The sequence below is a fragment of the Pantherophis guttatus genome, chromosome 4, assembly GCF_059756535.1.
Source record: "Pantherophis guttatus breed Tessera chromosome 4, ASM5975653v1, whole genome shotgun sequence".
NCBI classification, from domain to species: domain Eukaryota; kingdom Metazoa; phylum Chordata; class Lepidosauria; order Squamata; family Colubridae; genus Pantherophis; species Pantherophis guttatus.
This window is the reverse complement of record NC_142066.1, coordinates 159,751,532-159,774,496: the sequence shown is the minus strand read 5'-3', so window position 1 is coordinate 159,774,496 and position 22,965 is coordinate 159,751,532. Positions and strand designations below refer to the sequence as shown.

Below are 22,965 nucleotides of genomic sequence, written 5' to 3'. Positions count from 1 at the left end.
TACAGGCTTCCTGATTTATTTTCCAGTGAGTGACATGACCTGGCTTTATTTTAGCATACAGCCCATCAGCCCAAACCGCCCAGTTTCCTTGACGGTCCCAAAAAGACAGCCTCTTTTATAAGGAAGGAGGAGATTTACCAAGAAGATCTTTGGTTGAAAGAGAAATGCTCTTTTTAATGAGTCCACGTTGGCCAATGGAAAGTGGTGTAGAGCAATACAGAAACAGTCTTGCAGATAATATGTGGAACCACGAATTCCCCCCAGGAAAAGAGGAAGGGCTGAGGAAGAACCTCAAGGCTGTCCTGCCTTGATGCTCTTTGGTGTCCAAGGGAGAGAAGGGGAAATATTTTCAAAATTCTGCTAGTATAATCCATATCAATAAAGTTGAGTTCTAATATCGTCATCTTCAGGCTGGAGCTTTTGGCTTCATGATTCTGCGAGCAAAGCGTGATTGGAACTGCCGGCTCTCTATAAATAACACAGATGTAACAACACAGCCAACCAACCCACTTACAGCAACAAAGCCAGCCCTCCCCACCTCCCCACCAGTATTTATAGAGAGACGGCAACTCCGATCACTCTTTGCTCGCAGAAGCACGAAGCCAAAAGCACCAGCCTGAAGATGACGAGTGAGACCTCATTGTCGCGAAGATACTTCCAAATTTACGTGTGAGAAAACCTGAATAACCAAAGACCTCCATACAAACACCTGCAAAAACCTCAGAAAACAAAGATATATATATATATATAAAATTTTATTTATGATTTTTTCTTTAACATCCAAACGTACTTGGGGAACAGTGTATTGTCTGGGTTAATATACTTTGCATACAATTCTGATAATGATATTACCATTGAAACATACATAATCATAATCTTTCAACTTCTAACATTTGTGTATACATAGTAATTATAATAGGCTATTATATTTCAGGATACATAATACTATTTTCCCAATTTCTACTTTCGACTTCTTTTCTTCTAATATTTCTTGCGTTGATGGCTTCTCAGCCTGATATACCTCAAATGATTGACAGATGGGAAGCCCGGGAGTGTCTGTGCTTCCAAAGGGACAGGGGTCCAGGATGGGAGAGAATTAGGCTGTGGGGCCGGTTGATACTGGGGTGGGGTGGGGGGCAGGATTTTCACGTGGCCTTGAAGAAAGTCCTGTCATCCAAGGGGAGAAACTGGGTTCTCAGGAGAAGGAATTGGCTCAGGGAGACTCAGCCATGAGTCTCAGGTACTTTGGAAGTCACCTGGTGAGGGCTGGATTAGAACACAGAACAGAAGGACTTCCAGTTTGCTGGCCTTCGGTGAAGACGGTCTCTTCTTAAGGACCGCCAGCCCCGCCGTCTGTAGAGCCGCTTCGATATCGAGAAGCGGCTTGAAAACTCTGAAATCCGTAGGATCGTAGGAGGAGAGTAGGCAAGGTACAGGTTGAGCCCCTGTGAGCCCCCAGAAAATTGCTACTGGGGAGGAAACAGGCGTGGCTCCCTTTCAACTTGCCAGACTCCGGATGGCGTGGGACGATTCTGCTTCCTGCAGAACAAGCCGGCTGCAGCAAACGTTTAAATCGAATGAAACCAACCTTAACAAACAGCGGAAATATCAACTTAAACCCTCAAACTTGGAAATCGCAAGTATTAATGCTTTGGTGACTTTTTGATTTAAGAGAAAGTACGAGCGAGTGAAAGTGATTTGAAAAAAAAAATGGCGCCCAGCAGCAGAGTTAACGAGCTAGCGAGAGTGGATTTGTGAAGCTACTTTGATCTGCTACAAAGTTGCGCTGTCTGTAATAAAGAGGAACAGGAGAAGAGGAAAAAATTCTTTCTTTAAAATCCGAGTCTGCTTCAGTCTAGTTTCTATTTGATTAAACCTGGGGGACTTTTTCAGAGGTCTCTGTGGAGGTGGCAAAGGAAAAAGGATTTCCCTTTTCAGAAAATCTAACTTACGTGGCAGGATGGCTTCAAAGAAGCAGGAAGGAAAGGCAGCGGGGGGGGGGGATCCCCCACACACAAACATGAACAGCAGCTTCCTTCTGCTCAACAGACTCAGAAAAAAGATTTTGATTTTGAAAATTTAAAAGAATTTATCTCTCAGGCTTTGGATGATAAATTTCAAAAATCTCAACAGGAAATAGATGATAAACTTCAAAAATCTCAACAGGAAATTATGCAGGAAATTAATGAAATTAAAAATATGGTGAAACAGGATTATGGCAAGGTGTCTAAAAAAATATTGGATGTGGCGTCTGGCCTCTCAGAATTTATTATTAAAGTGGATTCCAAAGTGGAAGAATTTAAATCAGAAGTCAATGTTAAGATTAAGGATACTGATTATAAAATTTCTGATGTTGATGATAAAATGCAGAGAGTTGAAAATGAAATTGCAATGATGCAATTCAGGGCCATGGAATTCGCTATAAGGCTCAGAGGAATCAGAGAGAATGACAGACAGGATTTGAGACAGATTTGTGCTGATGCCCTGGCTGTGTTATTAAAAATTAATCCTGAAGTGGTTTTTTATAAAATAGACAAAATTTACAGAGTGAACTCCTGGGTGGCCAGACAAAGACAATTGCCTAGAGATGTAGTGATATATTTTACAGATAGAAGAATGAGAAATGATATTCTGCAAAAATCTTTTCTTTCCTCTGTGCAAGTGGGGGGGGGGCTCAAATTGGAGTTTATAAAGAATTGCCACTCAAAATGTTGAAAGATAGAAAAGATTTTGGTTTTCTAGTGAATGAATTGAAAAAAACAACAGATACCATTCCGGTGGGATGCCCCAACTGGTATAATTTTGAAATACAATGGAGAAAGATATCGGTTGAACACTGTTGAGAAGGCGGAACATTTTTATTCTACTATTCTTAAAGAGAGAACACCATCTCCACGTACATCCACAGTGTTGGAGATTAAGGAGAGTGATAAGAAGCAACCTCAGCAAGAGATAGAAGAACAGTCTAAGCAGGCGGAGCCAGAGGAAATGCAGGGTGCTGCAGGAGGTTTTCTGGAGGAGCACCTGTTAGAATCTTCTCCAATCTTGGACCCGGCTCGGATGGTTGAAGTCAAAGACCAGCGTATAACTCGTGCAAAATCTAAGCAACTTAAAGAAAAGCAACAACAGGAAAGACAATACAAAAAGGGAGCTAAGAGTACTACACAAGAGATTGAAGCCATGGGGGGAGCAAAACCGAAGATTTCGGAAGATCTTCGGCTATTCTGCTCGTTGCTTCAAAAAGATAAAGATGACAATTAAGTGCTTATCTTGGAATGTGAATGGGTTGAATTCATTACAGAAAAGGAAGAAGTTATTCACATATTTGAGACAATTTAATAATGATATAATTTGTTTACAAGAAACTCATATTAGAACTCAAGATCAAAAATACTTGATAAACTCTAAATTAGGAACACATTTTATAGCTTCAACTTTGCAAAAAAAGAATGGTGTGGTTATTTATGTAAACAAAAGATTGACAGCTAAAATTATAGAAGCAGATGAAGATGGTAGGTTTATAGCAATTGAATTGCTTACAGTAAACGGCCAAATTCTTTTGATTGGAATTTATGCTCCCAACCAACAACAGGATCACTTCTATAAAATGTTACACACTAAAATACTGCAATGGGATTATAGATCTATTCTAATTATGGGAGATTGGAATGGAGTAATTGATTCTAAATTAGATAAAAAGAGTTTGGCGAAATCAAGGAACAGACTACCACAGACTTTTTTTTGATATGAAAGAAGATTTGGAATTAAAAGATATTTGGAGAATACATAACCCAAAAGAATTGGACTATACTTTTTTTTCCAATAGACATAGATCCTTCTCTAGGATTGATTTTATTTTGTTGTCAGATGATCTACTTGTTAAGACAAAAAGAACAAAGATTTTTCCAAGAACTTTGACCGACCATAGCCCAGTATGGATAGAAATTGAGATGGGTAAAATTGAGAGACAATCATGGAGATTAAATGAAAACCTGTTCAGATATGAAAAAAATATAACAGAACTTAAAAAGCAGCTGAAAGAATTTTTTGAAATGAACTTGAATAAGGGTACCCCAATTGAAATTGTGTGGGATGCGAGCAAAGCTTACATGAGAGGGGTACTCATTAATATGAACTCTAAACATAGACTGAATCGACAAAAGAAAAGATCTGAACTGGAAGCAGAAATAAAGAATAAAGAACAGCTACTTATTAAAAATCCAACAGATGAAAGAATACGTGGTGCTATAAAACTTTTGAAAGATCAATTCCAAATGCTTATGGCGGAACAAGTTGCAACAAATCTACAATATGCGAGGCACAATACATTTTGTAACGCCAATAAACCGGGCAGATGGTTGGCCTATACATTAAGGAAGAAGCAGAGTATACGGACTATTGATAGTATTGATATTGGAGGGAAAGAAATCTTTCAACAAAAATTAATTAAAGAAGCTTTTGTAGACTATTATACTAAACTATATGCTAAAGATGATATGCAGAATGGACTTATAGAAAAATATTTAGATAATAAAAGAGCCACAAAAATTACTAATCAACAAAAGGAAAGAATGAATTATCCTATAACAGAGGAGGAGATAATAGTAGCAATTAAACAATTAAAAACAGCTAAAGCTCCTGGAACGGATGGTTTGACTGCAGTGTATTATAAAACTTTGCAAGCAGAAATGGTGGAACAACTTAGAGATTTATTTTGCAATATTCAACAAGGGGGTAAAATACCCCCATCATGGACAACAGCTTATATTTCTTTGATACCAAAAGAGCAAGTAGGTCCTAAAAAACCGGAGAATTATCGACCAATATCTCTTTTGAATAATGATTATAAAATTTATGCAAAAGTACTAGCCAACAGGTTGATGCCAGTAATCCAAGAGGTGATTCATGATGATCAAGCAGGATTTATCGAGGGCAGATACATGAAGGATAATGTAAGGCAAGTAATAGATTTATTGGAATATCTTGAGAGGAATAAGCAGGTACCTGCAGTGCTGGTCTTTTTGGATGCGGAAAAGGCCTTTGATAGAGTGGATTGGAATTTTCTATTAAAGACTTTAAAAAAGATGGACTTTGGGGACCAATTTATACAGGCGGTTTCAGCAATTTACCAAGAGCAAAAGGCACAGATTATTATTAATGGAAGTTTGACAACAGATTTTAAAATTGAAAAAGGAACAAGACAGGGATGTCCGTTATCCCCATTGCTATTTATTTTAACACTAGAAGTCTTGTTAAATACAATACGGGACTCTAATATCTTGAAAGGTATAATGATAAGGCAAGAGGACTACAGAATAAAGGCATTTGCAGATGATCTGGTTGTTACCCTAACACAGCCAATGGAATCAATAATCCAGATGAAAGACATTATACAAGACTATGGTAAAGTTTCAGGTTTTAGATTGAACCAGAAAAAAACTAAGATGATAGTTAAAAATATGACACAAGATCGTAAACACGAGCTTGAAAGGAGGGCAGGTTTTGAGATTGTACCAAAGGTAAAATATCTAGGAGTTCAGGTTGCAGAATCAAATATGAAACTGTTTCAAAATAATTATGAGGTGTTGTGGCGAGATGTGCAGAAAGATATGGAGACTTGGAAAAAACTGCAGCTGTCTCTACTTGGAAGAATAGCAGCAGTTAAGATGAATATTTTGCCAAGATTTCTTTTTTTGTTTCAAATGATTCCAGTGCTTAAAAGCGATAAACAATTGAAAGAGTGGCAAAGTGGAGTGAATAAGTTTGTCTGGAACGAGAAAAAACCGAGAGTGAAATTGAAAATTATGCAAGATGTTCCAGAACGGGGAGGTCTTAAACTTCCAAACCTACAGTTATATTATGAAGCAGCAGCTTTATCTCAAACAAGTGATTGGTTTGGAAAGAAAAAGACTGGAATACTGAATATAGAAAGTTTTGATCTTGAATTTGGATGGCATGCTTACTTATTTTATGAAAATAAAGTGGATAAAGTATTTAAAAGCCACATATTTAGAGACTCCTTGATGAGAGTTTGGAAGAAGCACCGATTCAAATGGGATTATAAAATACCGCTATGGCTGGATCTTGGTCATATTATTTGGAATACAAATATAATGTCACTCGGGGGGGTTTCATACAAAGAGGTTCTTTTTACAGATGCGGGCAGATGGCAACTGAAGACATTAGAGACACTGTTGGATGAAGGGATTAACTTAACTTGGTTACAGTACAATCAACTTCAACTGAGATGGAAAGAGGACCAAAAAATTGGTATTATGTTGCATGAGGAAGAATTGGTTAGACATATAAAAGAGAAAGGTCCAATGCATATTAAAAGGCTTTACAATGTTTTGTTAGAAAGGGATTCAGAAACTGAATTGGTTAAAGATTGTATGATTAAGTGGGCACAAAATTTTGAAGAACCAGTGATGTTGGAAACATGGGAAAAAAATTGGGTTCAGAATGTTAAATTTACACAGTCACAGAATTTGAGGGAAAATTTCTATAAAATGTTTTATAGATGGCATTTAGATCCTAAGAAATTGTCATGCATGTACCCTAATGTTCAGCCAAAATGTTGGAGATGTGATTGTTTAGATGCTACATATTATCATGTCTGGTGGACTTGCAAGGAAGTTAAAGCTTTTTGGATAAAAATTTGGTGGGTCATGCAGAATGTTTTGAAGAAAAAAATTCAATTTTCTCCACAATTGTTCTTACTGGGTATAGTTAAGGGTTTTACATTGGGTGAAACAAAGTTGATATTGTACATGATAACAGCAGCGAGATTATTGATAGGTAAATATTGGAAAAATGAAGCTTTGCCCACTATCGAGGAATGGACTTTGAAGATGGCCAGTTTTGCAGAGATAGCGAAGATTTCAGCATACCTAAAAGATTGTTCACAAGAGACTTATGAATGGGAATGGAAAAAGTGGATAGATTATGTGCAGAACAAATATCAAACTAGGAAGTATCAAATAGCTTTTATTTGAAAATGTTATATTAAGATAGATTAGTGAAGATGAAAAATTATAAGGGGGATGGAGGGGTTCAAGTTTTATATAAAGGGGGGTTTTTTCTGATGTGAGTATATTGTGGGGAAGTCCGGGAGGAGGGGAGGGTTAGGGAGGGTTAGGGAGGATGAGGTTGGGAAGTTTGGGGTGGGTAGAGGGGGGGGAAAGGGGTGAAAATGTAATTGTAAAACTTTTGCAATAAAAAAAAGAAAGAAAGAACACAGAACAGAAGGAAGGAAATGGAGGGCCTTTGGGAGAGTTGCCACTGTGGAGCAGAGGATCAATCAGTCTCTATGAAAATGATCAGGACTTGTGTTTTTTCTTGAACTTCTCCATGTCCGCCTTCAGCATGTCTTCCGTGTAACAAGGAGCATCCTCATTCTTCTGCACCAGTTGATCAATCATGGTCATCAGTTCGGCCACCTGAGCCTCTCGTTCTTCTCCTGTGGCCTTGTTGTTAAAAGCCAGGTACCGGTTCCCACAATGGTATGCCTGTTCCCTAAGACGGAAATGTCCCTCAAATATCAATTCCTCCAGAGACATTCCTTCCAGGTCCTCTTTCCGGGTGAACAAGAGGATCATGTAATTCAGGGCCCTAAAGTCAAAAATCTCTCTGATCAGCTGAGCCACTTCGATATCTTCCTGGGAGAAACAGCCAGGACGCACGATGCGCAGAATGACATGTGGACCCGGGGAGCAAAACTTCATACACTTGCTCACTTCGGCAACAGATTCTCTCATGGGATAGCCATAGTCGAAGATGCCAGGTGTATCAACTACCACAACCTTCCTGCCATTCAGCCACGTCTCTTCTCTTTGGCAAGTTTTTTTCAGTAGCGTAAATGACAACCCAAACTCAAAGACTTTTTTTCCCAGAATTGTGTTTCCTGTTGCACTTTTCCCATTTCCAGTTTTGCCCACAAGGACGATCCTCCGCTCAGGACCTACCAAACGGGGAAGCAAGAAGGAAACGTGGTCAACAGCGTAAGATCATCATCTGTCCCTCCATCATTTTTCCCACCCCACCCCCACCTGCCAGCCCCCAGGGCTCATGGCTTTACCTCCGAAGTTTTCAGTCCTACCCAGAGGAGTCGCCCAGGACAGATCTGGCGGTTTCTGCATGAAAAGAGAAACAGAATCAGCCAAAGGAGAAGCTGCCTTGCTCAGAAGTGGCCAGGAAGTGTCCTCTCCCAGAACGAACAGGCAGGACCTGAAGGGCCTTAAAAGAGGGTCGCCCCCTCCTCACTGCCCTTGAGGCAGTCATCGGATCCCTTCCCCTCTTTTTATGCAACCCTTCAAACTTTCGGAATCTGCACTTTGGGGCTTTCAGGAACAGTTTAGGTTTAGGTTTATTTGATTTTTATACTGCCCTTCTCCCGAGGGACTCAGGGCGGTGCACAGCCAGCAATAAAAAACAATATACAAAAGTTAAAAGACAATTAAAATCTATTAAACAGCTTGGCCCCAGCATTAAAACTAATCAGTAAAACCCATTAAAAATCTCATTTAAAATCTATTTAGGCCAAGCCATCTTGTTGAAATAATAGCGTTTTGAGGGCACGGCGGAAGGGATCTTCTGTATCTCAGGGGGCAATTCGTTCCAAAGGGCAGGCGCCCCCACAGAGAAGGCTCTCCCCCTGGGTGTCACCAGTCAACATTGTTTGGCCGACGGCACCCGTAGGAGGCCCTCCCTGTGGGAGCGTACTGGTGGGTGGGAGGCTATCGGCGGCAGAAGGTGGTCTCGTAGATACCCAGGTCCTAAGCCATGGAACACTCTAAAGGTGGTCACCAACACCTTGAATCGCACCCGGAAGACCACCGGCAGCCAGTGCAGCTTGCACAGGAGAGGTGTTACGTGGGAGCGTCTTGTCACTCCCACAATCACCCGTGCGGCTGTATTATGGACCAGTTGGAGCCTCCGGGTGCTCCTCAAGGGGAGTCCCATGTAGAGAGCGTTACAGTAGTCCAGGCAGGAAAAGACGAGGGCATGCGTGACTGTGCGTAAGGCATCCCAATCCAGAAAGGGGCGCAATTGGTGTATCAGGCAGACCTGATGAAAAGCCACCCTGGCTACAGCCATCACATGATCTTCCAAGGACAGACATACATCCAGGAGGACACCCAAGTTGCGAGCCCTCTCTGTAGGGGGCAAAATCTCACCCCCAATAGCCAGCGATGAAGTCAGCTAACTATAACGGGGTGCCGGAAACCACAGCCACTCAGTCTTGGAGGGGTTGAGTCTGAGTCTGTTTCTCCCCATCCAGATCTGCACGGCCTCCAGGCACCAGGACATCACGTCAAGGGCATTATTGGGGTGGCCCGAGGTAGAGATGTACAGCTGAGTATCATCAGCATACTGATGGAACTTTACCCCGAACCCATGGATGTTCTCTCACAGTGGCTTCACATAAATGTTGAACAGAAGGGGCGAAAGGACTGACCCTTGTGGCACCCCACATAGGAGCTGCCTCGAGGTCGACCTCTGCCTCCCTGTCAACACAAACTGTGAACGGTCAGAGAGGAAGGAGGAGAACCACCACAAAACGGTGCCCCCCACCTCTAACCCCTCCAGCCATCACAGCATGATACCATGGTCGACGGTATCAAAAGCCGCTGAAAGGTCCAATAGGACTAGGACAGAGGAACAACGCCTGTCCCGAGCCCTCCAGAGATCATCAACCAATGCGACCAATGCCGTTTCCGTGCTATGCTCAGGCCTGAAGCCTGACTGGTGCGAGTCTAGATAGACAGTTTCATCCAGGTACCAGGGAAGCTGTCGCACCACCACACTCTCAACAACCTTCGCCACAAAATGAAGGTTGGAAACTGGACGATAATTTGCTAATACAGTCGGATCCAGGGAAGGCTTCTTGAGGAGGGGCCGCACCACCGCCTCTTTCAGGGCGGAGGGGAAGAAGCCCTCTCTCAGAGAAGCATTAATAATCCCCTGGAGCCAGCCTTGCGTAACCTCCCGGGAGGCCAGCACCAACCAGGAGGGACACGGGTCCAATAAACATGTGGCTGCGCTAAGCCTACCCAGAATCCTATCCACATCCTCGGGAGCCACAGGGTCAAATTCCTCCCAGATAACAGTCCCAAGACCCGCCTCCATCTCCCCCCCTCCGAAGCTACCCAGTCAGAGTCCAAACCGTCCCTGACATGAGTGATTTTGTCATGCAGATATTGCACAGTCCTCAGCCCTACCCTGCAAAGGGTCTACCCGCACTCCCAGATGAAATAGGGAGTGGGTCACCCTAAACAGAGCAGCTGGGCAGTTATCTGCAGACACGATGAGAGCGGAAAAGTAATTCGACTTCGCCACTCTCATCGCCACTAAGTAGGTCTTAATATGAGACCTCACCAGTGTTCGGTCAGATTCGGAATGGCTGGCCCGCCAACCACTCTCTAGGCATCTTTTCCAGCGCTTCAGCTCCCTCAGCTCCTCAGAGAACCAAGCAGCCCATTGAGATCGGCACCGGGTCAGAGGCCGCAAAGGCACGACTCGGTCCAAAGCCCCAGCGGCAGCCCTATCCCAGGCACCCACCAGGTCTTCAGTCGAGTCGTGGGCCAGAGGGAATGGCCCAAGCTCCATCAGGAACCTATCCGGATCCATCAGGTGCCTGGGACAGAACCACCTGGTCGGTTCCATCTCCCTGCGATGGAGGGTAGCGGATCGGAAGTCGAGTCGAAGGAGCGAATGATCTGACCATGACAAGGGCTTGATAACTAAATCCCTTATTCCTAAATCATTCAGCCACTGACCAGAGATAAAAATCAGATCCAGGGTGTGTTCCCCCATGTATTTGGGGTCTTGAACTAATTGGGTCAGGTCCATGGCCATCATGGAAGCCATGAACTCCCGAGCTGCCTCTGAGTTTTCACCGACAGATGGCAGGTTGAAATTCCCCATGACCATAAGCCTGGGGGTATCAACCGCCACCCTGGCAATCTCATTGAGCAGCTCAGGCAGGGCTGCCGCTACATAGCAGGGAGCCAAGTACGCAGTCAGCAGACCCATCTGCACCCCCCGGCCCCACTTCACAAGGAGGGATTCACACCCGGCTATCTGAGGAACAGTGGCGTCCCTCGGACACAGATCTTCCTTTATAATGATCGCCACCCCTCCGCCCCTGCCCTGAGCTCTAGGTTGATAGAATGTGTGGAAGCCTGGTGGACACATCTCAACAAGGGGAACCCCCCTCTTGGCCCAACCAGGTCTCCGTAACCCCCACCAGATCGGCACCCCCCTCCTGAACAAGATCACAAATGAGGGGGGCTTTATTTACCACGGATCTGGCATTTCATAACATCAGTCGAAGGCCTGGGCCTGAGAGTCTGCACACCCTGGGGAACGAGAAAGGCCTTGGGAGCCCGAGCGCACCACCGCTCTAAGACAGCGGGTGCGCGCTCCCGAAATATGATACGGCCCCCTGCCACCACCATATCTGCCTCTCCCACTCATCGTACTGATGGAACAGCCTGCATTAAAATGCATTAAAATTAAAACAGTAGGCATTGATGACTCAAATGGCTGGCAGTTCCCCGCAGCCAATGCGATGCTGGAGAGATCCTGTTCTCTGGGCCTTTAGCTGCCCCGCTGCAATTCCGGAATGACACCAAGTGCTCCCCTCGTCCTCCAAGTTCCTCCTCCCACCTGTCTCTTTGCTAGTAGGAATCCTTCCCGGGGGTTGAGGGGAAGCTCCATGGTGGAGGCTCTTTGCTCCAAGCCCTGCCATCCTGGGCAAGCAACGTCCGCTGGGAATGCTGATTGCACCCATGCATGCCTGCCCCCACCTGATGCTGCCTCCTGGGATACTTCCCTGCCCTTTGGCACTCCTCTCAGGTCTGCCATCTCCAACATATGCAGCTTTGCTGGCATCTTGCCATGAAATGTAGGGAGCGGAGAGGTTGGGGTGATAGGAGGGGGGAATGACAGGGTGTCAGGAACCAGTGGTGTCAATCCAGAACAGTCCAGCTAATCACGGACGGTGTTTGGATGCAAAACTTGGATGCAAAACTACATCCAAGAGGCACCAAACCTCAAAGCCGTTCTCAAAACATCTAACTCAAACACCATTGGACAGTGGACTGGTCAGGGATGAGGGCGTGGGAGATGTAGCAAAATGCAGGCTTTGTGCAGAAATATTCAGATCCAGTTTTGCTTGTGATGTAACCACTTGACTTTAGTAAAACCAACCCCTTCAATTCAACTATGGAATCGAGGGTCTTTCTTTGCTAAATGCTCCAGTCGGGACAAGCCTGACAGTCTCTGTTCAAGACCTCAAGGGCCCATCCCTCCAGCAATGTTGCTGAATTCAAGCAACTCTGATGCCAGCACCCGCCACACACGTAAATTCATTGAAGGTTGGTATTCTACCAAAGGAGCAATTCACAAGCATATGGATCTAGATCCAGGATATGAATACATAAGAAACCAGACTATTCGAACGACCAATCAACAAGCGAACCAATCAGCTGCTCAGAATTTAAATATAGCTCCAAACGAACAACCAATCACACGACCTACTGACCTACTGACCCACAAGACATTGATAAGCTAAGAAAAATAGGACAAGAAAATCCTGCTGATGACGTTACCTAGCCTGGTAATGAAATGTTCAGAAATGAAATTGAAACAAGCTTGGAGAGCAAACCTTGGCCAACATCTCATATGTCTCCAGCTCCCAGAATGAACTTCCAGGCACCCCTTCACACAAGCCAGAGCATGAGGGTCCCCAATTACACTACACACCCCAACTGCAGCCATAAATTTTTGAATCCCATCATCAAATCAAATCGGGTCAAATTATTCTCCAGAGCACCAGAGGCAGGGATGAAATGCTACCTGTTTCCTCCGGTTCAAGCGAACTGATAGTTTGGGCAAACCGGTAGTAAAAAAAAGCTACCGGATCGGTTGAACCGGTAGTTTAAAAAGCTACCGTTTCCTCCGAACAACTATTTCCAACGATCAGCTGTGCAGCAGGGTTTAGCTTTGCTAGAAAGCAGGAAATCCTGCTTTCTAGCAAAACTAAATCACGCACCACAGGTGACCACTCCCCTCACTTCTACTTACCTTCCCAAGCCCTCTTTTGGCTCGCACTGCACATGCGCAGCCAGTGAACTGGTAGCAAACTGGTTCAGATTTCACCACTGACCAAAGGGCAGAGCAAGAAACAATGGCTGGGAATTAATCCAAAACAGAAGCAAGAGAAACAAAGCAAGGACAAAGCAGGGATTCTAAGAATCTCTCTTTTAGAGTCGGAATGTGGGAAGCAGTACCAGAGGTTCCAAACACTGTAGGAGATGCCAGGGAATTCTCTCTGCTCTCCTCCTCACATTCACCCAGAAGAGAATTACCTTTTCAGTCTTCTCTGCAGGATAGATGCAAGTGGTCTCCTCACTCCATCGGCTGACCTCAAGATGTGTCACAGCAGCACATCGGAATTGGTACTGAGTACTGAGGTGCACATTTTCTAGGGTGAATTCATTCTTAGAACCTTCTACATGGAGACTTTTCCAGTTCTCCTCTCCTGCAGCCCGATATGCCACTTGGTACCCAGAGATTGAAGCCATCGCTTCGGCCATTGGATTAATAGTGATCAGGAAACTATTTGGTTTGACAGGCTGAACCTTAAGAGAAGGAGAACTTCTAAGAGCAGCTTCCAGCTCCTGACATTTCTTGAGGATGTCCATGGTCAAGGTTAAACTTCTGGTCTCCACCATCTTTAAAGAGTCAAAGAAATTCTTCATGCTCTCAGTATTCATTTTCCAGAATATTTCAGCAGCAGCATTAGGGTTTCCTCCGTATTCTTGGGGAGCAAAGACGGCTGAATGGTTGAATCTGAAGCGTTTCTGGGCATGAGTTGAACGGGTAAGGAAGGCCTGGGCCACCAAGCAGATGGTATCCACGTGGTCAATGCCCCCTGGGGTGGAGAAAAACTCCAGGAGCTGTTTCTCAACCAGTTTGTCTTGCTCTGCATCGCCAAATCCTGGCGTGTCAATGATTGTGAGAGAATAGGGAATTCGGAAATATTTCTGATGGCGCACCACGTAGGCTGTCACTTCAGACGTCCTGCTTCCAGCTTTACTTCTTTGGGTGATTTCATGAATGAGTTTGAATCTGAAATTATCTTCCCACTGGACACCCAGAATATAATTGATCATCCCGTTGATCAGAGTGGTTTTCCCACATCCTGTTGCCCCCGTCACCAGGATCATTTTATTGGGCACTTCTAGGTTCACCTTTCCAAACTGATACACGAGACAGGAGGTGGAGGCGTCTGAGGAGACTTTCTCCAGAGGAAGGGCGAAGACTAATGGCTGTTTGTCCTCCACCAGGAAGCTTTCCTGAAGGACCTGGTGGGACACATTTCGTCCATCTTCTTTCTCCAGTGATGTGGAGACCTCCACCTCCTCACTGGGAACACCCAGAGCTCCATTATCACACACAGCTGACACTCGTATTTTATACACCGTCTGGGATTTCAATCCTTCAATGGGATAAAATTCTGTTTTTCTCCCAGTCCTTTTTCCAATCCATTGGTCCTTCCCAACTCCAGCCTCCACCGTTCTGTACGCCGCCTTGTACTCCTTTACCACAACTCCTGAGGCAACGATGCTGGGACTCATCCAGGCCACAGAGATGACAGAAGATGCTGCAGTGACCATTCTTAATTTCTCAGGAGGGCTGGTGGGAAGGGTCTTTATGGATGGGCTCAGGTCACTGGATTTACTAAGGCCTGGCTTGCAACAAGCAGAGTACTGGAACTGGTACTCTGTGTTTGGAGGCAGATCTTTCAGCAGGAACATCTCCCCAGCATCTTCTGTCCTCACGGTCTTCCAGTTTTCTTCTCCTGCAACCTTGTACTCTACCAGATAGTTGGAGATGGAAGCCTTTCCATGTTCATCTGGCTGAAACTTCAGTTGAATGCTGTCGTGTCTCAGTTCACTGCTCAGGAATTGGAGTGGTTTTGAGGGCAACTCAAAGTTCTTGCTGACCTGATATCCATCTTCATAAAGGTATATTGAGGCTCCTGGGGTGTCGAGATCTGGTTTTGAGGCCACAAGAAAGCGGACCTTCTCATTGGATTGGTTGATACTGAAAAAGTCTTTGATGGATTTGGCAGCTTGGCGAGCATTGCGGGTCCTCTTCTCGTCTTCAAACCAAGCCTTTGCTTTCTTCACCTCAGGACTGGATCTTGTGGACTTACTTGATTCTTGCAAGAATTGCTCCTGAAGCCACTTCTGTAAGATCAACAGAAATGGCTCCTCTTCACGTAAAGAAGTTAATGTAAAGGAGACCACATGTACATTCTGCGGGTCCAGAACTATTTCTTCCAGCTTGTTCTGAGTTGAGATAACTTCTATATTATTTAGAATAGTCAGATAAGATTTGACAAAGTTAATTTCTCTTTTTTTGCTGTCCAGAAATTCACGGAGTCTTTGGCTGTTGAAGGGTGACTGGTTGACAGATATCAAGAGGTTCACCAGGGTCTCTTCCTCTTGCCCTCCTCCCCGGATGGAAGGCAACATTCTGGCCAGCTCTTTCTGGAAAGTCTGCCTGTGTTGCTTGCAGAGATCCTTGAACTGCTGCATCTTCCTCTGGATCGCAGGGAAGGTCTCAACAATGGGATTCTTGGCTAGATCGTTGCTTTGCATCTGGATTTCATTGAGTTCCTCAAAGATATTTTCAGCATCAAAGATCAATGCTAGGCTGATCTCACGGACCATCTTAGCTGCTGTGGTGTCCAACTTGGTCAGGGGGTAGAGCCAGACCCTCATAGGCACAGCCTTCTCCTCATGTTCCCCTAACATTTTTGGTAGAGTTTCATAAACTTTCATGGCATCTTGGAAAGTCACTGGATTTTTCTCCAAAGAAAAGTCTCCATGGAATTTGCACCTGAACTTCAGCGCATTCTCTTTCTCCTCCTCAGTCAGTTTGGCCCCTGCTTCTCCTCCTATAGATATTTCCTTCGTGAGTGTAGCCTGGAGTCTTCCTTCTGTATTTTTTACCATCTCCTTTGAAGAAACTTCTCGGTCAAAGACAAAGAAGGCTTGGGCTCCGTAGAGGATGGCGGTGACCACATGGGTGGCTGTGCCATGCTCAAAGACGGCTTTGTGAGAGATATTCTGGATTCCCAGGTGGCTCATTGTCAGCTGTTCATACCTGGTGGTGGTTTTGTATTGAACGGTGACTCTGGCCTGTTGCTTGGACTTCTTGATGTCACGAAGATACTTGGCCGACCCTCCGAGGAAACTGGCCTTGAGGGAGGCTGAGATGTCCAGGGCGGAGCTCTTATCATCAATGGTGTCGGATGCAATGATTTCAGATTCAGTTTTGGGCTGAGGCTTGTTGGTCAGGTCCTTCTGAAGAGAGCTGTAATCCCAAAGGGTGACCCCTGCACGGAACAGAAGAAAACAGGTAGATGAATTTAACACCATCTTCCAAAACACCTGCAGGTGGACAGAAGAACTTCAGAGAGGTGGGACAAGGGAGACATCATTTCAGAGGTGGTATTCCACCGATTTGGACCAGTTCAGGTGAACTGGTAGCGGCAGTTTGACCTGGTTCACCGATCCGGTAAGTACCACCTCTGCCTGTCCCTGCCCACGCCCACCCGGTTGCCATGTCGCCACTCACCCCTTCCAGCTGCTTGTCCCGCCCACCCCCATATATGTTGCTAATCACTAGCTAATCACCTTGCCACTCACCTCCCCTGCTCTGCTCAGCTCACCAAACGTAAGCAATGCATGTTGCCCACTCACCATTCACCTTGGGTTGGGGCCAAGAGCCCAGGGATGCGCCATTCCCTTGCTCCAACCTTCCCCCAGAGTCTCCGCCCACTCACCACCCACTCACCATTAAGTGTGACACATCACCCTATTTCCCCTCCTTCAGAGGCCCTGGGCCTTAATCTCCCCACTTCCTCACCCATGACCGCCTCTTTCTTCATCCCACAGCTGTGATCTTACCTTCCTCCTGCAGCTGGCTTCTGAGGAAGGCAAGCCATGCTGAGCCATCGCCACTGGGCTCCCCCCCACCCCACATGTTTCCCCCCTTGTTGCGAGATGCCTGCAGATGCTGCCTCTTTTTTTCAGTTCAGCTGGAGTCCAGCTACAATGAAAAAAAGAGGCAGCGGCTGCTGGCTTCTTGCAGTGAAAGTTATTGACATGTTTTACAAAATACCACAACCTCCAAAGGCTTTTGACTGAGTAGAGGGGAATGGGAATTGCTATGCACCTCTTGGTCTCCTGGCAGATTTACCATTCCCTGGAGAAACTCTGATTTTCATCATAGACAGTGGCCACATGGGCTCCTGCTGCACATGACTGCAGGTGCTGCCGCCATGAGGCAATTGTCGGGGCGTTCAACCATGCGCCCCTAAGGTGAGCCAGTGTGAATGCCGGGTGCTTCCACCCCTGCCTCATCGCAGTGGCACTCAAAAAAAATTAAGACAACCCCCCCCCCCCAAAAATAAGTCCTAGTGCTTATTTTAGGACCCAAAAGAAAATAAGAGTGGGTCTTATTTTCATGGAAACACAGCATTAGCAGGCCATGGGCCCAAGAGTCCCACTCTAAAGTTGGGCTGAGCCTGTGCATTGATGGCAGCTCCAGCCTTCTTCCTTCCAGCGTTTTCTTCAGGGGATGCCCATCCGCCTCCTTCTCTTCCAGCTCCTACCTGGGATGAGGGTATCCTTGCAGCAGTTGTACAGCATCCCCAGCTGGAAGGGGCGGCCCAGGGCTGGGGTCTCAATGGCGTCCTCGGCCAGGGCCATATTCAGCTCCTGCGTGTCGCTGGTGCTTCTGGTTGCCTGTAAGAGAGGAGAAACTTCTGGAGGACACCAGAACTGACCGATGACTCTCTGAGGGGATGCAGGATGTGGGCACCAGCCACCCTCCATGCACTGATTCGGTTCGGTTTGTCAGGGAATTCCGCAGTCTGTGTCCAAATGGAGTCGGAAAACTCTGACGTGAACTTGAAGTTTGTCAGAGTTTGCAGCACATCCAACCAGCACACAAGTAAATAATTCTGCAGGATTCATCCACATAAGAAAAACCTCTTTATATATAAAATACCATACAGCAGAAGTCAGCATACAAAAATCAGGAACACAGACTTCCGGGTGGCAAGGCAGGCGTTGAAGATGGTCAGGCTTTTTTTTTTTTTATTGAAAAGTTTTAAAAAGAAAAACCATTTTACATTTCCCCCCCCATCCCTCCTCCCCCCTCCCTCCTCCCCTTCCGTCCCCCTCCCCCGACTTCCCAGAGCAAACACAAGGTATAAAATTTAACGAACACATTTTAACCTACTCTTAACAAACATAATCTAACATATATTAACTACCTAATAGTCTCCTTCCTCTTTTGCATTTTAACTCCTCTCTTGATAAATTAAACATAACCTCTCTCTTAAACCTCTCCATTATTCATATGCTAAATAAAAAATTTTAGTCCGATATTTATTTTGAATATAATCTATCCATCTTCGCCATTCCAAAATATATCTTTCATTTGATTGGTCCTTCAGGTATGCTGAAACTTTTGCCATTTCAGCTAAGTTGTTCACTTTTAATGTCCATTCCTGTACAGTTGGTAAATCTTTCTTCTTCCAATATTGCGCCACCAACAATCTGGCTGCTGTTATTAAATTTAACATCAAATTAATTTCTATCACAGTACAATCTGTAATTATTCCTAACAAAAATAACTGCGGAGTGAATTTTATTCTCTTCTTAAAAATATTTTGCATAATCCACTATATTTTAATCCAAAATGCCTTAATTTTTCTACATGTCCACCATATATGATAGTATGTGGCATCCTCACAATCACATCTCCAACATTTAGATCTCAGATTAGGATACATACAAGCTAATTTTTTCGGATCTAAATGCCACCTATAAAACATTTTATAAAAATTTTCTCTCAAATTTTGGACTTGTGTAAATTTCACATTCCTAACCCATATTTTCTCCCATGTTTCCATCATTATAGGTTCTTGAATATTTTGTGCCCACTTTATCATACATTCTTTAACCAATTCCGTTTCTGAATCTATTTCTATCAAAGCGTTATATAACCTTGTTATATGTTTTGAAGTTTGATCCCTAATTTGTTTTATCAAATTTTCATCCGTTGATAAAATACCAATCTTTTGATCTTCACTCCATCTTACTTGCAGCTGCCTATATTGAAACCATGTTCGTACTATTCTTTTCTCTTTTAATTCATTCAAAGTCTTCAATTGTAATACACCACCTTCCATATCAAGAAGATTTTTGTAGTCAATTACATCTTGTCTTTGTTCTATACTTATATTCTCTATCGAGTGTCTGGGTATCGTCCAAAGTGGTATTTTTTCATTTAATTTATATTGATATTTTTTCCAGACTCTCAATAAAGAATTCCTTATTATATGACCTTTAAATGCTCTATCTACTTTTTTTCCATATACCAAATAAGCAGGCCAACCATATAGTAAATCATACCCTTCAATGTTCAATATTCTTTCTTTTGTCATGTTTATCCAGTCACTAATTACTGACAAGACAGCTGCTTCATAATATAACCTTAAGTTAGGCATTTTAAGACCTCCTCTTTCACGTATATCCTGCATTATTTTTTGCTTTATTCATGGTTTCTTCCCTGCCCAAACAAAATTACTTAATCCCTTTTGCCATTCCTTCAAATTTGCATCTTTTTTAAGTATTGGTATCATTTGAAAAAGAAATAAAAATTTAGGTAAAACATTCATCTTTACCACTGCTATTCCAATGATAATATAAACAATAATGGGGACAGAGAACACCCTTGTCGTGTCCCCTTTTCTATATTAAAAATATCTGTTAATGTACCATTAATAATTATTTGTGCTGTTTGTTTCTGGTATATTGCCTGAACAGATTTTATGAAATATTCACCAAATTGCATCTTTTCTATTGTTTTCAATAAAAATTGCCAGTTCAGACGATCAAACGCTTTCTCTGCATCCAAAAATATCAGCGCTGCAGGGACCTGGTGGTTTTTCTCCAAGTATTCTAATATGTTAACTATTTGTCTTACATTATTTTTCATATATATTCCATTTATAAATCCCGTTTGATCATTATGAATCATTTGTTGCATAACTACCATTAATCTATTTGCTAATATTTTTGCAAAAATCTTATAATCCGTATTTAAAAGTGATATAGGTCTATAAGTTTTTGGCTGTGTATGGTCCTGATCTTCCTTGGGGATCAATGAAATAAAAGCTGATCTCCATGATGGAGGTACGCCCCCCCCATTCTGTATCTTAATAAATAGATCCCTTAGGGGATCCACTATTTCTAATTGTAATTTCTTATAATAAACTGCTGTCAGTCCATCCGTCCCAGGGGCTTTACCAAGTTTCAATTGTTTAATTGCAAAAACAATCTCTTCAGTAGTTATTGGTCGGTTTAAAGCCTGTCTTTGTTCCTCTGTAAGCACAGGAATATTCTCATTTTGCAAATATCTATCAACATCTATGTTTTGAATATTATCACTAGCATACAAGTTCTTATAAAAATCTACAAATGCTTTCTTAATCAAATCCTGTTGATAAACCTCTTTACCTTTATACACTACTTTCTCTATAATCCGTGCTTTTTGTTTTTTCCTCAATAAGTATGCTAACCACCTTCCTGGTTTATTAGCATTACAAAAAGTATTATGTTTAGCATATCTCAAATTAGTTGCAACCTGATCAGCCATAAGCATATTAAATTGCCCACGCAATAAATTAATTGTCTCTTGTATCTTCTTATCCCCTGGGTTTATCATCAAGGCTTGCTCTTTATGCTTTATTTCAATTTCCAAATCCTGCCTTTTTTCCCCCCTTTTACGTCTAAATTTAGTATTCAGATATATCAAAACTCCCCTCATATATGCTTTACTAGCATCCCATACCATTTCCATAGAAGTACCCTTGTGCATATTTAACGCAAAAAAATCTTTCATACATTTCTGACATTCTTTCACATTTTCCTCATATCTAAGCAAATTTTCATTTAGTCTCCATGATCTCCTCTCTCCCCTTCTATAATCCAACTCCATCCAAACTGGACTATGATCAGATAAAACTCTTGGGCATATCTTCGTTTTCTTCACCCTGTAAAAAAGATCACTGGTAATTAGTATAAAATCAATCCTTGAAAGTGATTGATGTCTATGAGAAAAAAAAGTAAAATCTTGATCCGTCACATTCCGTTCCTGCCATATGTCTCTTAATTCCATATCCTCCATAATTTCAAAAAAGGCCTTTGGTAATTTAGCTCGGGTTTGAGATTTTTGCAACAATCCTTTCTTATCTTTTTTAGGATCCAAAACTCCATTCCAATCTCCCATCAAAATACATGTTTTATAATCCCATTGTAATATCTTGGAATGTAAAGTCTTATAAAATCCTTCCTGTTGCTGCTGCTGGTTTGGGGCATATATTCCAATTAAAAGTATTTTTTCTCCAGCTTTTAAAAGTTCAATCACAATATATCTTTCTTGGTCATCTGATTCAACTAATTTTGTCACTAAATCCTTTTTGCAGTATATAACTATTCCATTTTTTCCCCCGGAGCCGAAGAAATATAATGTGTGAAGAAATATAATGTGTTCCTAGTCTAGCATTTATCAAATATTTTTGATCTTGTGCCCTTATATGTGCCTCTTGTAAGCAGATTATCTCATTCTTAAACTGTTTCAAATAATGAAATATTTTCTTTCTCTTCTGAGGAGAATTTAAACCATTTACGTTCCATGTCAAAAAACTAGTTGCCATCCTTTGACCCTTGAAGCTTTTGGAGCATCAGTTGAACATCATCCTGGATATTCCTTTTCGGCCTGGCTCCTCCCACAGCTTCCGTCTTTGATATTTCTTGAGAGAATTGTTGAATTTGCTGAGCTTTAATTTCTTCTTCTTTACGTCTGGTTACTGCCCGGGTCTGTATTTGTTCTTGAAGGTCTTGTGACTTTCCCACTTCTTCCATAACTTGCACTGAGCTCAAAAGTTGTATTAAGTCACCTTGAATTGATATGGAAGTCCCTTGTGCCTGTGTCAATGCCAATGTATCTTCTTTCTCCTTTTCTTTCATTTTCTCAGCTTCTTCTTTTTTCCTTTTACTTTCTGGAGATGGTACAGTTCCAGCCTTCAACACATTATTGTAGAAATGTCTCGCTTTATCAACTGAGTTCAACCAATATCTCTGTCCCGAATAATTAAACACCAATCCGGCTGGAACCTCCCATCTGTACTGTATCTGCTGATTTCTCAATTCTTGAACCAAAAAAGCACAATCTTTTCTCACTCTCAGCATCTTAGGAGGTATTTCTTTCAAAATCAGGACTTCCTGACCTTCAACCCGAAACTTTTGTTTAAAAGAGGCTTGCAAAATCTCATTTCTTGCTCTTCTTGTTGTAAAATAAACAACAATATCTCTTGGCAAATTTCTCTGTCTAGCAATCCAGGAATTAACACGATAAATTCTTTCTATTTGCCATTCCACATCTTCCTCCTTTATTTCCAGCAAAGCTGCAAAGGCTTCAACAAAAATCTGTCTAAGAGCCTCCTTCATATTCTCTTTCAATCCTCTAATCCTTAGGGCCAGTTCCATCGATTTAAATTGCAAAATTGAGACTTCCATCTCTGCTTTTTCAGAGACTGCCTGGGCATCAGCCAGCCTTTTTTCCACATCAGATTTAAAATTCTCCAACTGTTCCACTCTCTCATCTATCCGTTATACATGGCCTGCCAGGCCCTGAAATGCCAAAACTATATCCTCTCTAATTTTATTATTCCATTTCTCAATAAGTTCTCTAACTTCTGCCACTTCATTTGAAACTCCTGTAATTTTATCTTGAAGAGCAGAAAGAATTTCTGAGGCTTGTGTTTTTAAAGCTTGCTGTAAAAAGTCTGTGGTTACCATTTGTGGCTCT

The 22,965-nt window shown here is 42.9% G+C and overlaps 1 protein-coding gene across 2 annotated transcripts in view; it reads right to left on the bottom strand.

The window, feature by feature from the left end:
- Positions 1–6,974: 6,974 nt before the first annotated feature.
- The window catches only part of LOC117658294 (uncharacterized), a 42,700-nt gene continuing 26,709 nt past the window's right edge, over positions 6,975–22,965 (bottom strand). The window contains exons 2-5 of one of the 2 annotated variants that reach the window (XM_087894342.1): positions 17,696–17,828; positions 13,374–16,414; positions 8,078–8,132; positions 6,975–7,960 (exon numbers count right to left, since the gene is read on the bottom strand). In XM_087894342.1, coding sequence (XP_087750468.1) covers positions 7,320–7,960; positions 8,078–8,132; positions 13,374–16,414; positions 17,696–17,792 — 3,834 coding nt within the window. In that variant the 5' untranslated portion in view covers positions 17,793–17,828 and the 3' untranslated portion in view covers positions 6,975–7,319. Of the gene's footprint in view, positions 7,961–8,077; positions 8,133–13,373; positions 16,415–17,695; positions 19,749–22,965 lie in introns of those variants that run through there. The other variant, XM_060682043.2, reaches the window with a different exon arrangement.